At 53.9% G+C, this 14,254-nt stretch overlaps 1 protein-coding gene across 2 annotated transcripts; it reads right to left on the bottom strand.

The window, feature by feature from the left end:
* Window positions 1–203: 203 nt before the first annotated feature.
* On the bottom strand, window positions 204–11,878 carry Park7 (Parkinsonism associated deglycase). Of its 2 annotated transcripts, none has more exons than XM_003471451.5 (7): window positions 11,724–11,878; window positions 10,636–10,744; window positions 8,943–9,044; window positions 6,409–6,468; window positions 5,891–5,960; window positions 2,816–2,902; window positions 204–536 (listed from the first exon to the last, which is right to left on the bottom strand). In XM_003471451.5, exons 2-7 carry the CDS (start codon window positions 10,723–10,725, stop codon window positions 376–378), a joined length of 570 nt encoding a protein of 189 aa, XP_003471499.1. In that variant the 5' UTR covers window positions 10,726–10,744; window positions 11,724–11,878; the 3' UTR covers window positions 204–375. The 2 variants fall into 2 exon arrangements, with proteins under 2 accessions (XP_003471499.1, XP_063091509.1); XM_063235439.1 differs by having other exon boundaries at window positions 11,292–11,749.
* Window positions 11,879–14,254: the final 2,376 nt, after the last annotated feature.

Here is a 14,254-nt window from a genome sequence, read left to right as displayed (position 1 = left end):
CTGAGTTGCCCTGACCGGGCTTGAACTTGCGACCCTCCTGCCTCAGCCTCCAGGGCACTGGGATTCCAAGTGCTGCCACCCCGCTCACTGGTACTGGCACAGCATGTTCCCGCAGCCGAAGCCCTTCCATGTGCCCTGTCCTCCCCTTCCGGTGCTCCATCGGTGGATACGGAACTGGACGGCAAGAAAGACAGGAGACAGGCCACAGCTGTGAGCAGCCTGCAAGCTGCCGGTTTATTCGGAAATGCACGGACACAGGTATAGGCTGGGAAGCCCAGGGCCCTGCAGCGGGCACGGGGCTCTGGACCGGTGGCCACCGTGCTCTGTGGGGGCTCGGGCCCTGGTGCCCCGTCCTGCCTCAGCTTCCGCATGGCACTAGTCCCGGAGCACGAGCGGCGCCTTCACCTGCTGTGCCACCTCCTTGCCACTGAGCGCCTCCACGATGGCCAGTGCAAACTCGAAGCTGGTGCCCGGCCCGCGGCTGGTGAGCACCTGGCCGTCCCTCTCCACGCGGCTCTCCGAGTAGCTGTAATGATCTGCAGCGGAGAGAGGAGGCCGAGACCTGACGGGCAGCGCAGTGCCACCACCACACGGCGCCAGTCACCGTCCCAGCACGCTGGCCACCAAGCCACTCACGGCCAGGCCCCACCCCGACACTCTGCAGCCCTCACCCGCTCCCCCCAACCCAGGAATCCCAGAGCACCCAGGGCTGGGACAGGCCCACGAGCCACCCCGACTGTCCCAGCCGGAGCTGCGGCTGTGGCGCTCCCTCTGAACCAAGGCCCGGCCTCGTGGCACTTCCCTTGCGGTGCTGCCTCCTCTGCTGGCCTCTAACTCCCCTCCGGTGGCCCGCTCCCAGGGGTCCTCCCTCAGCCCCACGCGCCCCAGCCCTGGGCCTACAAGGACCTCTGATGCACAAGGTGCTGTCCCTTCCGGCAGGCTCCGGCACCACCCCAACCTGCCTGGTCCCCTCCCCTGGCCAATGAGCCGGAAGCTGAGCGCAAAGCTCCGGGAAGGGGCCCTAACCCCACTCCCTGGTGCGCAAGGTCCCCTGGGTTGCCCCCAGACTGCAAGGAAAGGACCTGTCCAAGGAGCTGGGGCGGCCCACTGCACAGGAGCCGTGGGGGAGAAGCGCCCAGAACCTGGTGGAGGAGCCAGCGATCAGAGCTCAACTACCAGCTGCTGGCGACTGTGACAGGGAACCAACCGGCAGTGGGCAGCCTCAGGACGCTGGGGTGTTCTAAGGCCCTGACATGGGCACGCACCCCACCCTGCCCTTGGCCGGGCCAGGACACTCGGGCGCACTCCAGGCCACTCCGGGTCACTCGGGGCGCCGGCTACAGACAGAGTGCGGAACACCCGCCCAGACCCTGCAGCACAGCCTGCGCTTCCTCTGGAGTCGCCCCCGTTCCCCGCGTCCCTTTCTTTCCCTGAGAGACTCGGGAAACCTTCAAAAACTGCCTGCTCGCACTGCTGCGGGAGCACAGGGTCCTGGCTGGCATCAGGTTTCCTTCCCCTCCCAGGGCCAGGCTGCGCCAGACCAGGCTGGCCTGACCCAGGCGGGCAGCACCCCAGCTGCACGGGTAGCACTCACAGGCACCACAGAGAAGAGGGCTGGGCTTGGCAGCCGCGCCACCTAGTGACAGGGACGAAGCACAGCGGGCAGAGGACCCCAGCCCAGGGTGCACTGGCTCGCAGGGCTGGTGGTCGGCACCTGGGCTCAAAAGAGCGCACCTTGACTTTCTTTCTTTTTTTAAAACTCTTGGGAAAAAACCCCAAAGCCAAGCCATCTCTTCAGGGAAAACCCATGGGACAGCTGGGGACAGACAGGGTCAGCAACTGAAGGCCGGAACTTGGGTTTGTCAATAAAGCTTTATTGGCATGAAAAGTGTCCCAATCTGTCTGCTCTGGCACTGGGACAGCCAACGGTGGCCACGCAGAGGGTGGTCGGGGAAGGTGGCCTTTCCCGTGTCCACATGTGGCCTGTGACAGCCCCTCATGGTGGCAGCAGGAGAGGGACCCGGTTCCTGGCCAGGCTCACACTAGCTCCAAAAGCCCGCCACCGACCCTCCAGCGACAGATGAGGAACAGGCTCTGAGGGATGAAGCCCTGCCATTGCCCCTCAGCAGGTGGTAAAGGGCACAGCTAAGCTAAAGGGGCAGGCTGCAGCTGCGCAAGCGCGCGCCCGGCTCCCAAGAGGCTGAGGCAGGAGAACCCCTGGCACCGACGAGGTCAAGGGCAGCCTAGCAACACAGCTGGAGCCCAGCTCAGAATCAAGGAAAGCAGGCTGCAGACCCCTGCACTTGGCAGGCTTCATCTGTGCAAAACTATAAAAAAGAGCACCGTGTGCAAAGGAAGTTCCAGAGCCCCACGAGACACCTCCAGGTGTCACCTGGGCCAAGAGGAGGGGGTGGGGAGCAGGCGAGCCCAGCCTCTCACCCCCCTTCTGCACTGCCCGCTCCGCTGATCGCGCATTCCATCAAGACAACTAACGGGAGACACAGGCCTCCCAGGACGCGTGACAGCACGTGTCCGCAGGCAGCAGGCTGGGCTTGGGCTCTGCTCTGGACCTCGGGTGAAAGGGCGCTGTCGGAATCTACTGCTGGGGTTGAAATTTTACCCTCAGCTGCTGACAAAGTGTTTAGAAAGAACACTACCTAAACTGGCGTTTTGTGACCGCCCGCACTTGGTGACACTTGGGGGCGGGCACCCCTCTCTGGCCAGGTTGAGCCCCTCGGAGGGCGCGACTGGGGAGCCCAAGTGCTGTGTCACGCTGTGCGGGCCCTCTGTGCACAAAACATAAGCATGTACTTACTCCCGTTCATCATCTTGTCTTTAGCAAGTGGGTGCGTTGTAACTTTGCTTCCAAAGCCTATTTCATGAGCCAACAGAGCTGTGGGACCTAAAAATAAGATTCATAAAAAGATCTGAGTGCAGACGCAAAGAAACCCAAGCTTTAGAAATTGCCTCAGTAAAGCGCTCTTCCCAATCACGAGGCTCCCATCTAAAAAGGATTACGCTTCTGACAGGAAGCGCTTCTTGGAAGGAGAAGTCCGGCTTCTACAAGCTGCGTGCTGCGCCCCTCTGGTGGAGCTGTGCGCAGCCCCTAACACTTCAGGGGCGTCTAACCAGAGCGTGACCTTGCCACCCGCAGGCACCCGCAGGAGCACAGCGTGCCCCGCACAGGGAGGCCCCGCGCGAGGCCAGGGGACTGGCACCCTCTACCTCCTGCACTCTCTCTCTCTTACAATGTTACCTTTCTAGCTAAAGTGGGAAATGAACACCCACCATCCAGAGGTGCCCGGTGGGAAGGCACTAATGAGCACAGCGCACTACCTGAAGAGAAACTTGGGGGATCAGCGCAACAGTCCAGGAAACAGGCACAAGACACGTGGGTTCCTAAGACCACGCAGGTGCAGACCCGTGGGAAGCTCGGCCTGCTTCTCAAGGCGAGGTCTGTAAAATGCCCAGGCAACTGCCCAGATTTGTAGCCCAGTGTATTCACTGAAGATGGCCAACTCCAGTGCTTACCACGACAGCTTCTGTAGCTAGCGGGCCTCAAAGCCTAAAGTCACAAAGACTGTAGTACCTGCAAGCTCTCAAAACGGTCTTCTCATGCCCTACATCTCAGCTGCCTGAGTGAGACCGCTGGGCTCACGCTGCACTGGGACGAGGGTGCATGTGCGCGTGGCTCAGCAAACCTGCCAGGCTGCCCGTAACTCTAGGAGACGGCAGCAGGGACCTTCGGTGCTCGGCTTCGTTCCAGCCAAGCTAAGACCAGACCAAGAGCACTGGGTACTGAAGCTCCCTGCCCAGCATCAAGTGGTCCACTCAAGCAAGTCTGAGTGTAGCCCTTAAAAGTCAGGCGGTCGTGAGTTCGATCCCCGGTACCAATAAAAATGAAAAAGACAAAAAAAAAAGTCTTGAGGTCAGATGTGGTGGTGCACACCTGTAATCCCAACTCAGAAGGCTGAGGCAGGAGGACTGCTGTGAGTCTGGGGCCAGTCTGAACTGCACAGTGAAACCGTGTCTCAAAAAGACCAAAAAAAAAAAAAAAAGACCAAATAAAAGTTAAAAAGTCTCAAATGAGCCAGGCATGATGGTGCACACCTGTAATCCTAGCACTCTGGAGGCTGAAGCAGGAGGATCTCCTAGAGTTTGAGGCCAGCCTGGCTACATAGTGAGTTCAAAACCAGCCCAAACTAGATAGAGACCTTCTCTGAAACAAAACAAGTCTCAAACACATGACTCCACTTACGGTCACATATGGCAGTAAATTTTAGGTCATCACTCAATTCTTAAGTCACCTCTCTGTCTACTAGGACCTGAAGAGCTAAGGAGCCCACCCTGCCTTACTCTCAAACTGCGCCTAGGGTGACTGTGCGGTGAGGAGCGGCCACAGTGAGGCGCGGATCCTCGGGCTGCTCCCTTCAGGCTGGTAAGGCTGCCGCCTACAGCGACGTTACCACGGCAACCGCGTGCTGCACACTTGCTGTGGGCTTGCTGTGACCCCAGACCCGGCATCATTCGGGAAGTCAGAAAGAGACCCTTGGGCTCTCAGCTTGAGGTTCTGATGCAGGCACAGGGCCGCATGATCCTCCCAAGCACCAGACCAGGAGGAAACAGCAGCCAGACCCTTGCCCTGCAGCGCCACCCAGTGGACATGAAGGAAAGGAGCGCCTGGCCAGCTCCCTGGCTGCAGCAGCCCCTCCGGACCTGGGACCCAGACCCCAGGGCAGGGGCTCCTCCCTCCGCTTTCTCCAGCTCCCTCCGTGCAGGGGCTGCCACTCTCTGAGTGCACAACTATCTCTAGTTCCCCTGCAAGATGTCAGAAGACTCAGCCAACGGGCCCTTCCGAATCTCTTCCATCTGCTCTGCACCCCCGCGCCCCTCTCCTGGTTGGCACACTGGAGCCAGGATGGCAGTGCTAGGCCGCCTCTGGGGAAAAGTGCCACAGAGTATCCTCTCTTTCCTGTCTCCCGGGTACGGACAGGCCGACTTCCCAGCACGGCACACAGCTGCCTGGGCGCAGGGCAGTGAGCGCAGTGGGGATGCCACTGAAGGACAGTGACGCCGAAGGACAAAGTGTCTATGGTCTTCATTCACCAGAATCGTCAGGGAAGCGACCCAGGCAAACCCTCACTTGCCCCTTTGGTCAAAGCACCAGGAAGGAGCCCCACGTGCAGCAACAGAGATGGACACTGCCTACCCAGCCCCAGGCCACTACGGCCAGGGCTGCCCACCTTCTCGCTCTCTCCCACAGCAGCTCTCAAGCATGCAGCCCCAGACCCGCAGCGCCTGTGGGGACCCTGGTCACTGTCTGCGGGCGGGGCACCGGGTGCCAATCCCGGGCCCTCACGCATGCTACGCTTGCCCTCCTCACTGAGCTGCGCCCCGGCCCAAACACAAGAGCTCAGTGCCCTGCCCGAGTGACAGCTCTGACCTGCTGGTGTCAGGCCTGTGACGATGTCAGGACCCGGCACTGCCCCGTGCCGCTCCGACCCCTGGACCCAGGGCCGGCACTCAGCACTGCCACTGAGAGGCAAAGGCCTGGGCCGTGACTTCTCTGAAAAGTCAAACAACAGATCCAAGCCGAGGCGATGGTACGGGAGAGCAGCGTGTGACTAAGCTGCAGCCCCGGGGACACCCCACCTAGCTGCAGGGCCTGGGCCTCTCCGGCCGAGAAGCAGGGACACCAGCCAGGGCGCAGTGGAGGGACCAGCCCGAGGGTGGCTCCTGCTGACTCCTGCGCTGTCCAGTGGATCCCAGAGGGCGCTCTCTCTCTCGGTGTCACAGGATGCAGACCCAGGGCTCGCAGGGCAGCAGAGGCGGCGGGGCGGGACCGCTGCTGGCCCGCGCTCCCCAGGGGCCGTTCCAGGCGGCACTGTACCTGCACAGATGGCGGCGATGAGGCCCTTCCTGCCCTCCTGCTCCTTCAGGATCTCCTTCACGGCTGGCGACTGGGCAGAGAACCAAAGCAAGCCGGTTACGGGGCCCGCTGTCTGCTCACAGCCCGACAGTCTAATCTACTTCGCAAAAACTCCACAAAGCCAACGCCCCGCAAATCACTAAGCAGCGCACAGCTGTCTGCCCCCCTCCGGGCCTCCTGCAGCTGGGCAGCCCTGGGAGGAAAGGAAAGCGCTCCGTGCTCAGGAGAGCCGGGAAAGCGGGGAGCGGCGTCCAGCTCGGCTGCCCCCCCTGCCCCTGCCGCTTCCCCAGAGGAGGGCTGGGCTCTGCGCAGAGCCACCCCAGCATCACGAGCACTGGTTTCTGGGGCCCACCGCATTGATTTTAGCTACTCCTGGTCTGCGTCCATGCCCGGCCTCTCCTGAAGGGCCGGGCACTAACTCGCTGGGCAGCATACGCCCACTGCCCTGCGGCCTCAGGACGGGACCCAGGGCTTTTTACCTCAGACAGATTCTGCGCGCCCAGGTTGCCTCCAGGCAGAACCACCACGTCATAGGGGCCCTGGGACAGTGGGGACAAACACAGAAAGGCTCATTTTAAGTGGGCACGAAGCCAACAGTCTACACAGCTGCGTTTTATCTATTTATTTTATTTTGACACTGGGGATCGAACTCACAACCTTGCACTTGCCAGGCAGGCACTTAAGCCACGGAGCTAAATCCCCAGCCCACAGCTTCATTTTAAATCACAAGTGAAATGTAAGAGATAATCTAAGCACTGTCAAAAGCGGCACAACACATGTTTTACATCAGGAAGCCCAGGGTTCAAGCCCCAGAACCAAAACCAAAACCACGATCGAACAAAAGACAGTGAAGCAAACCAAGTTATCCCAATGCTGCAGCTGTTTTAGTTAGCAAAAAACACAGGAAATCTGGATACAGTAACACTGCAAAGCATCAAGTGTAATAAAAATTGTACTCTTGTGAAAAGACAAAAATCGATAGCCTGTCGATAGCCCTGCTCCCTCAGGAGACTGAGGCAACAGGCCTGAGCAGTGCGACGAGACCCCGGCACACACATGAAAAGCTATGTACACTGTGTGTGCACAGATGTCTTATGTACACCCACATTCTCCCAGACCAAAGGACATCAGCTGCAGCAGGGAGTGTGGGGAGGTGGGCAGGAGAGAGGGACACTGTTACGGCTGTGTCCAGATGTCCCCCAAGCCTCATGCAGGCATGTGGGGCTTTTTCAGCGGGGGCTGGATCTAGAGTGTGCGACCGACTCCTGGGGCAATGCTGGGATTCGGGGTGTGACTACTAAATCAGCTCACTGACCGGTACCCTCGTGCCGCTGGCTAGACAGAGCATCAAAGGGCAGGAAAGAGCTCTAAGGCCCCCGTTTGCTTTGCTGTCTTCTGCCCGCTGGGCATTTTCTCCTCTGTGACGCCCCTCTGCCGCACCCTGCCTAGGACTTGGCCAACTACGGACTGAAACATCCACACTGTGAGCTGAACAAACATTTCCCCCTTTAACGCCCGCCAGATGTCGCGTGTATTTTCTTAGCAACAAGAAAAGTAACACACTCATTCATCTTTTTGGCTTCACACTTAAGTCTAGAGCTGCAACAGGAATAAAGGTAGCAATTGCTAAAACAAAGAAAAACACATTTTAAGTAAAAAGCACAAGAAAAATACTCTAAACTTTAAGAAAAATTGAATTTGGAGAGGGAAGGAAAAAATAATATTTTAAGTATCCCAAACATCAAAACATCCCAGATTTCAAGCTTGCTAAAATCAGAAAATGGAAAATTGCCTTAATACTTAAAGATGTTAAAAAATTTAGTCATTAAAGAAAATACTTAGTATATACATTTACAACAATATTTACTTTTTAGAGCTATGTACACTCACAAACATCCCATGTAAAACTCTAATCAGAAAATGTGTTTGTCCCTTTTAGAATGTGAAGTTAAATACCTATAAAAGGTAACCACTAATCTAAAGCCCCACAATGCTGAGTAAAGGGAATGAATGAATGAATGAGTAAAGGGAATCTTTACTTCTACTTTGTGCGTCTAACAAGCTGTTTACCAGTTTCAGGAATTCAAATGTGAATAGCAGCGGTCACAGAGAGGAGGAAACTTTCCCCGGCTGTAACAACGGCCCAGCACAGGGAACCTGCTCCAGCTGCAGCAGGGCCATCACAGCCCTGAAGCCACCCTATCTCTGCCTCCAGATGACAGAGCCACTGTTGCCCCGGCCTGTTACACCTGACCCTGTGACAGGCTGTGCACAGGGGTCTGAGTGGCCTGTTGCTGAGGAAAGGGACCCCAGCTTTCCAGGAGAGAACAGGAGTCTGTCAACCTTCAAGAGAAGGACCACCACTCTGAAGGGAATGGCACAGTGACTCGGTGTAAGGAGACCTGTCGGCCTTCCCTTAATCCAGCCACTCATCAAGGAGCTGTCCCATGTCAAAGGGCTCCCACACCTGTTCTGTGTCACTCCACGGGGAGAAGTAACTTCAGAAACAGGATTACGAGTGCCAGGCACGGCAGTGTGCATCTGCAATTCTGGCATCCTGGGGGGCTAAGGCGGGAGGATTGTAGGTCTGAGCCCAGCCTGGGCAACTTAGTGAGACCCCTGTCTCAAAACAAGACTGGAAATAGGAATACAAAGTAAATGAGAAATGGGGCAGTTGATTCTTATTATCAGATAAAAAACAAAAACAATAAAACCATTTCCATCAGAAGCAAGGATGTCTTTGTAAGCCAGAACAATACCAATGGCACCTGGCACCCTCCCACCTTAGTCCCCCAGCCACCAGGCGCCCCTTTACTGACCACATGTGGTCCCCAGCAGGGGCCAAGTTCCACAGACACAGAGGAGCACGGTACAGTCCTTGGCCTGCCAGCAGGGTAGAGAAGACCCCAAACAAAGTAAGTTTCTAAGAAGTTCATGCTAACGGCAGTCTTGCATCCATCAGGAAACTAATGAAAAAACCTGTGAAGGAGAACTTCACGTATGGAGAACAAACCTCCTTTTTTGCTTCCTCAAGACTTGTGTCAGGGCAAATGACGACATCACGGCTACACTGTACGGGGTCTTTCCCAGTCAGACCTGCAACGGTGACTTTAATCTAAAAGAAAGACATCATGACATTCAGGAATGCAGAAGCATACATTTTAAGAGCTGACATTTTCACAGCTTACACGTGTTTTAAAGTCACTTGTAGGAAACACTGCAACAAAACCATGCTGAATTTAAGCTACTCTAACAAGGTCTGGCCCCCAACCTTTCTCCCATAGGAGCTCTGGTCTGAGAGATGAATTACGGGTCATCCTATTAATAACCAACCCTGTAAGGTCACTGCGGCCATTTAAACCTCGCCACACTTTCCTAAGATAGAAATGCACAGTAAAGCAACAAAACACCACTGTACCTGGCAAATAGCAAAAAAGTTGAGGTACCAAGAGGTAATCCAGAAAACCGGGAATTTTCCTCCCCTGCTGCTGAACGCAGATTGCTGGACAGTGGAAGGCAATTTGGCAAAATCTAGCGATACTGACTACGTATATCCTTGAGCCTACAATTCTACTTTCAGGTACAGAACCAAAAACTTAAGATGCACTGCATTGCATGTAAAGCTGTGAGAGTATTTCCAGGTCTGGGGACACAGCTCAATGCACAGTGTCTGCTTAGCATACACCAATCTCTGGATTCAAAAGCAAAAAACTAAGTATATTACAGTGTTACTGGGCTGTCATTAGACTAGAAGGGATGTGGCCTGTTTGCAAGATATGAAACTAGGGGCTGGGGATTTAGCTCAGCGGCATAAGCACCTGCCTTCCAACCAGGCAGTCATGAGTTTGATCCCTGGTACCGACAAAAAAAAAAAAAAAAAAAAAAAAAGATATGAAACTAAACAGCAATGTCAGGAAAGATTTTGATGTCTGAGAACCAGCAAAGTATAAACAGACTGAGGCCAGACTGCCCACATCCACGCTGTGGCTCTTCTCAAATTTTTCAGCAGCTCTGTCTCAGCTTCCTCAATACCTACTCACAGGGTTGTCATAAGGTTTACAGACGTGCTTAGAACGCAGCCTGGCACAGCTGGTGCCACTGAAGTGGGTGCTGCCGTGCTGGACAGACGTACGTGGCACACACGACACAGCCGGACACACAAGAGAGCGAGAGGCTAAGGCCACGCACTCCTGTGAGGAAGGTGCTGGGCTGAGGGTCAGAGGACTGGCGAAATTGACAAAGGAGGCTTCAAGGGAATTTTTCTTTTCTTTCTTTGCCAGTACGGGGTGTGTTTCTTTAAGAGCATTTTCTCTTTAAGAAATGAGTCTGAGGCTGGGCACACTGGCACACATCTGTATTCCCAGCTATGGGAGGCTGAGACAGGACAACCACCTGAGCCCAGGATTTCAGGGCCAACCTGGGCAACAGAGGGAGACACTAGCTCAAGGGTGGATGGATGGGCAGCAAAGAAAGAAAAAAATAGGACGGAAAGGAGAGAAGAAAGGAAGGAGGAAGCAAGGGAAAAACTGGTCCAAAACAGGCAAAATATAAAAAAAGGGGGGGGGGGGCTAAAATGTGTATTAAACACACTTCATGATTATGCAATCACTGTAGTGTGGCATGTATTTGAAGTACTCCACCACGCACGCTGAACACTGTGTAATTCAACATGCCCCCAAGGAGGGCCAGCACACAGCAGGGCTCACCCCAGCACGCCGCATGACATCCACAGGGATGACTGTCTCCATCTCCTCGGCTCCTTTGGCCAGGATGACCAGGGCTCTCTTTGAAGCCATTGTTATTTGTTTTTACAGCCTAAAAAAAAAAAAAAATTAAAAAATATTTCACGTTTCCTGTGACATTCTAGAATACCCAAATATTTTTAGTATTGGAATCTTTTCAAGCAGAGTAATACCTTGTAGGGAAACAGTTCTGATATGGAAAAAAGCATTTTGGGTTAACCTTGACATACACAGCAGTTTCAACTGCTGAAAGAGGAGGGCAGGAAGGTTATTAATATGCGTTAGTATTGTTTATGTTTTCTTTTACCGCATTTTCTTAAATTCTTTTCCTTTTTTTGGTCTTTTTTGGTGCAGGGTTTCACTGTTTAGTTCAGGCTGGCTTTGAACTCACTATGTAGCCCTAGCTGGCCTCAAACTCAGGGCGATCCTCCTGCCTCAGCCTCCCGAGTGCTAGGATTACAGGTGTGGGTCACCACACCTGGCTTAAACCCAATTTCTAAAAATCTATTAAATACCAGATTCCCTAAATCACAAGTATGTAGATCTTGCACGACACACAATGCTCTTCACGAAGACTAGCTTCAAGTACTGTTTGGTAGAAAAACTGGGCAAAAACTTACGTAGCTTTCTTGCAACTAGCTCCAAAGAGTTGTGGAGGAGATTTTGCCCCTTGATTCTGATAACCACTAAAAACGTGGGCGTCGAGGCTACGGAATACCTGGGCCCACTCTAGGACTGGGAAGGGCGGCGCTCCCCGGCCTGGGGTGACCACTGGCGCCCCCGGGCGGCCACATCGCCCTCAGCCTACGTCTGTCTGGGGTCTGCCCCCGTGCACCGGCCTCAGGGAAGCCGTGTCGGTACACGCAGTCGCCGAGCTCCGAGCCGCCGGGCCGCGCCGGGCCGCTGACTTTCGGACAGGCGCCGCAGGGAGTGCAACCCCGCCAGGCCGCCCGACCTGCGGCCTGGCCACGCGGCAGTGGGCCGACCTGCACGCCGCGCCCCTTCTCGCTCCGCCGCCAGGGGCGGGGGTCCCGCGGCCCGAAACCACTCACCCTGCCAGACTAAAGCGGGCCGCGCACTCACTGCACGCCCGTCCCTCAGGCCGCCCTGCGCAGTTTCGCACCGCTTCCGGGTCACGGCGCGTCACTTCCGGTAGAGCCCACTTCACCCCCCCCCCAGGACTGCGGAGGGGAAGGCGCATGAACTCCTCCCCCCGGCCGCTCCGAGAATGGCACAGTCCCGCCTGGCCGGCGAGCGCCGGGAGTAGAGCGCGCTCTGGCGGCGAGCAGAGGGGCGACAGGCCCGCTGTTTTAGGAATTAGTACCTTCCTCAGAGCTGCTGCTGCGCACTCCCGGCTGCCTTTCTTTCCTTTCCAGCATCGTCTTCTGGTTTTACTCCCTCCCTCCTTTCTGCTAAGACCCTTTCTTCCAGATCATCCTGGCCCTGGTCCCCACACTAGGTCACCAGGTCCCGGCGACTCTGTCCAGCACTTACAGAGAGTCGTCAAATGCTTGTAACCCAGCACATGGGGAGGCTGAGGCAGGAGGATCATAGGTTCAAGCCCAGCCTGCGCAGTTTATGGATCGCAGTGAAAGGTCTGGGTTCAGCCCCCAATACAGGCTTTCCTCGTTTTAGATCTCGGTTCCTGCGACTTAGTTGTTAATGAGGGATCATGCACAGTACGTGCAATATTCAGAACAAAGTAGTCAAAGGAAACTCCAACTTGCTGACTTGGCTTTTATTTCTATAACTTGCATAACATAAAATCGCAGTACTATAGCAAAAATTACAGGACTATATAAACAAGGTGTACTGTACCCAGGAAAACAGGTGGCCCGTGGTGGCCTGTTTAACCAGTATCTGAACCGCCAGCAAAACAGTTCTGCTGCTGCCGCGTCGAAGCACTACAGCAATGCTGAGCAGACAAGGCAGTAAGGACTTAGTGGACTTAATTTCTCTCTTAAATTTTTGAATACGGACCCTTTGGGTTTTCAGTACTGAGGACTGAACTCGGGGCTTCCTCAGCAAGTTACATCCACAGCCCTTTTGGTTTATGATTTTGAGATAGGGTCTTATTAATTTGCCTAGTCTGAGCTCAAGCTTGGGACCCTCCTGCCTCAGCCTCCCAGACTGCTGGGTTTACAAGCACGAGCCACTGCACTCACCGTGAGTACTCATACATCTGCCAGTTCAAAAAACCAAGATAATTAGAATTACACCAAACAGATGTCTATCCCTGTCCTCACTGTGTTCCGTCCCTCCCTCCCACAGGTAACATCTTTATTTCCTGCAATTCTTTCCAGCACTTCTTTATGCTAATAGAGCTATTATTTTCCTCCTTTCTTGCATAAAAATGTGGACTCTGTGCTGGGAGTGGTGGCGCATGAGTTCAAGGCCAGCCTGAACTGCATAGTGAGACACTGTCTAAATAAATAAAATAAATTTTAAAAATGGGGCCATGGATATAGCTCAGCAGCACAGCACCTGCCTGGAAAGCATGAGATCCTGAGTTTGATTTCTGATACCAAAAAAAAAAAAAAAAATCCTATACTTTGTTCTGAACCTTTCCCCCACAACCTCAGCTGTGTGCATTTATCACAGGAACGTCTTGGAACTGTTCCATATTAAAAAGAACCCCTCTCTGCCATATAGCAGGCCTTACGGAGACGTGCTACAGGTTACTGATAAGGAGGTCTTTTCCGATCATTTTCTGTACGGACACCTCTGCCCCAAATAACTTTATACGTATGGCCTACTAGGGCAAGTACTGTGGAGGATAAATTCCCAGAAGTGGGAAGCATATTTCAGCACCTCGCACAAGCTGAGCCACTTGGCACGCTCGCCAGCAGGGAGATTAAATAGTGCTTTTTATTCAGTTTTAAAAGTTGTGAAGTCATGTATGCAACATTGTGTACTTGTAAAAATGTTTGAAAATGCGCTTAAACATTTGATAGGCTAAGAAAAAAGCATTTTAGGAATTCAATTCCAGAATGACTTTACTTCTGTTTGGGAAGCAAGCAGGTAAAAGCCACTTCCTTGAGCTTTGAAGGAGTTTGAGGCCAGCTTGGGCTATGTAGTGAGTAGGGGGCTAGCCAGAACTACACAGCAAGCCCCTGTCTCAAAACAAAAACAAACGGGAGGGATTTAAGTAGATGGAAAACTAAAAGAAGACCAATTCCTGTAATCCCAGCATTCAGGAAGCTGAAGCAGGAGAATCATTGCAAGTTTGAGGCCAGCTGGGCTACAAAATGAACTAAGGCCAGGCTGAACTGCATAGGGAGACCGTCTCAAAAAGATACATAAATGAATTAAAAGAAGACAAGTTGTTTTGTTATAGCTCTGCATGTAAGTTTTTATTTTAAAAGGATGTACAAATTCACTGTCATCAAGAACTGAAATTGATCTGAGCTGGCCTTAATTATTCTCAGATTCATACAGCGCGAGTCCTAAGGCAGACCGAGTAACCTTTCAGGAGCAGTCACTTTCTCCTTCCATCCGCTTGGGAGAGTAGACATCCTATCCCTTAACCTGGGGCTTGGGCATTATTTTGGCCAGGGGTATCCACAGAGGACTGATGAAAGCT

This window comes from Cavia porcellus, unplaced genomic scaffold (genome assembly GCF_034190915.1).
Source record: "Cavia porcellus strain 051 isolate PalLab524CR breed Dunkin Hartley unplaced genomic scaffold, mCavPor4.1 scaffold_25, whole genome shotgun sequence".
Lineage (NCBI taxonomy): Eukaryota > Metazoa > Chordata > Mammalia > Rodentia > Caviidae > Cavia > Cavia porcellus.
This window is presented reverse-complemented; position numbering and strand designations above follow the sequence as displayed.

Bases quoted from the DNA above. Each gene is read 5' to 3' on its own strand.
- Park7 (XM_003471451.5), bottom strand. From the start codon at position 10,725: ATGGCTTCAAAGAGAGCCCTGGTCATCCTGGCCAAAGGAGCCGAGGAG. The intron at 6,469-8,942 runs GTTTGTTCTCCA...CCACTGTCCCAG, and splicing joins TTGAGGAAGCAAAAAAGGAG to GGCCCCTATGACGTGGTGGT. The intron at 5,961-6,408 runs GTAAAAAGCCCT...TTCTCTGCCCAG, and splicing joins GCGCGCAGAATCTGTCTGAG to TCGCCAGCCGTGAAGGAGAT.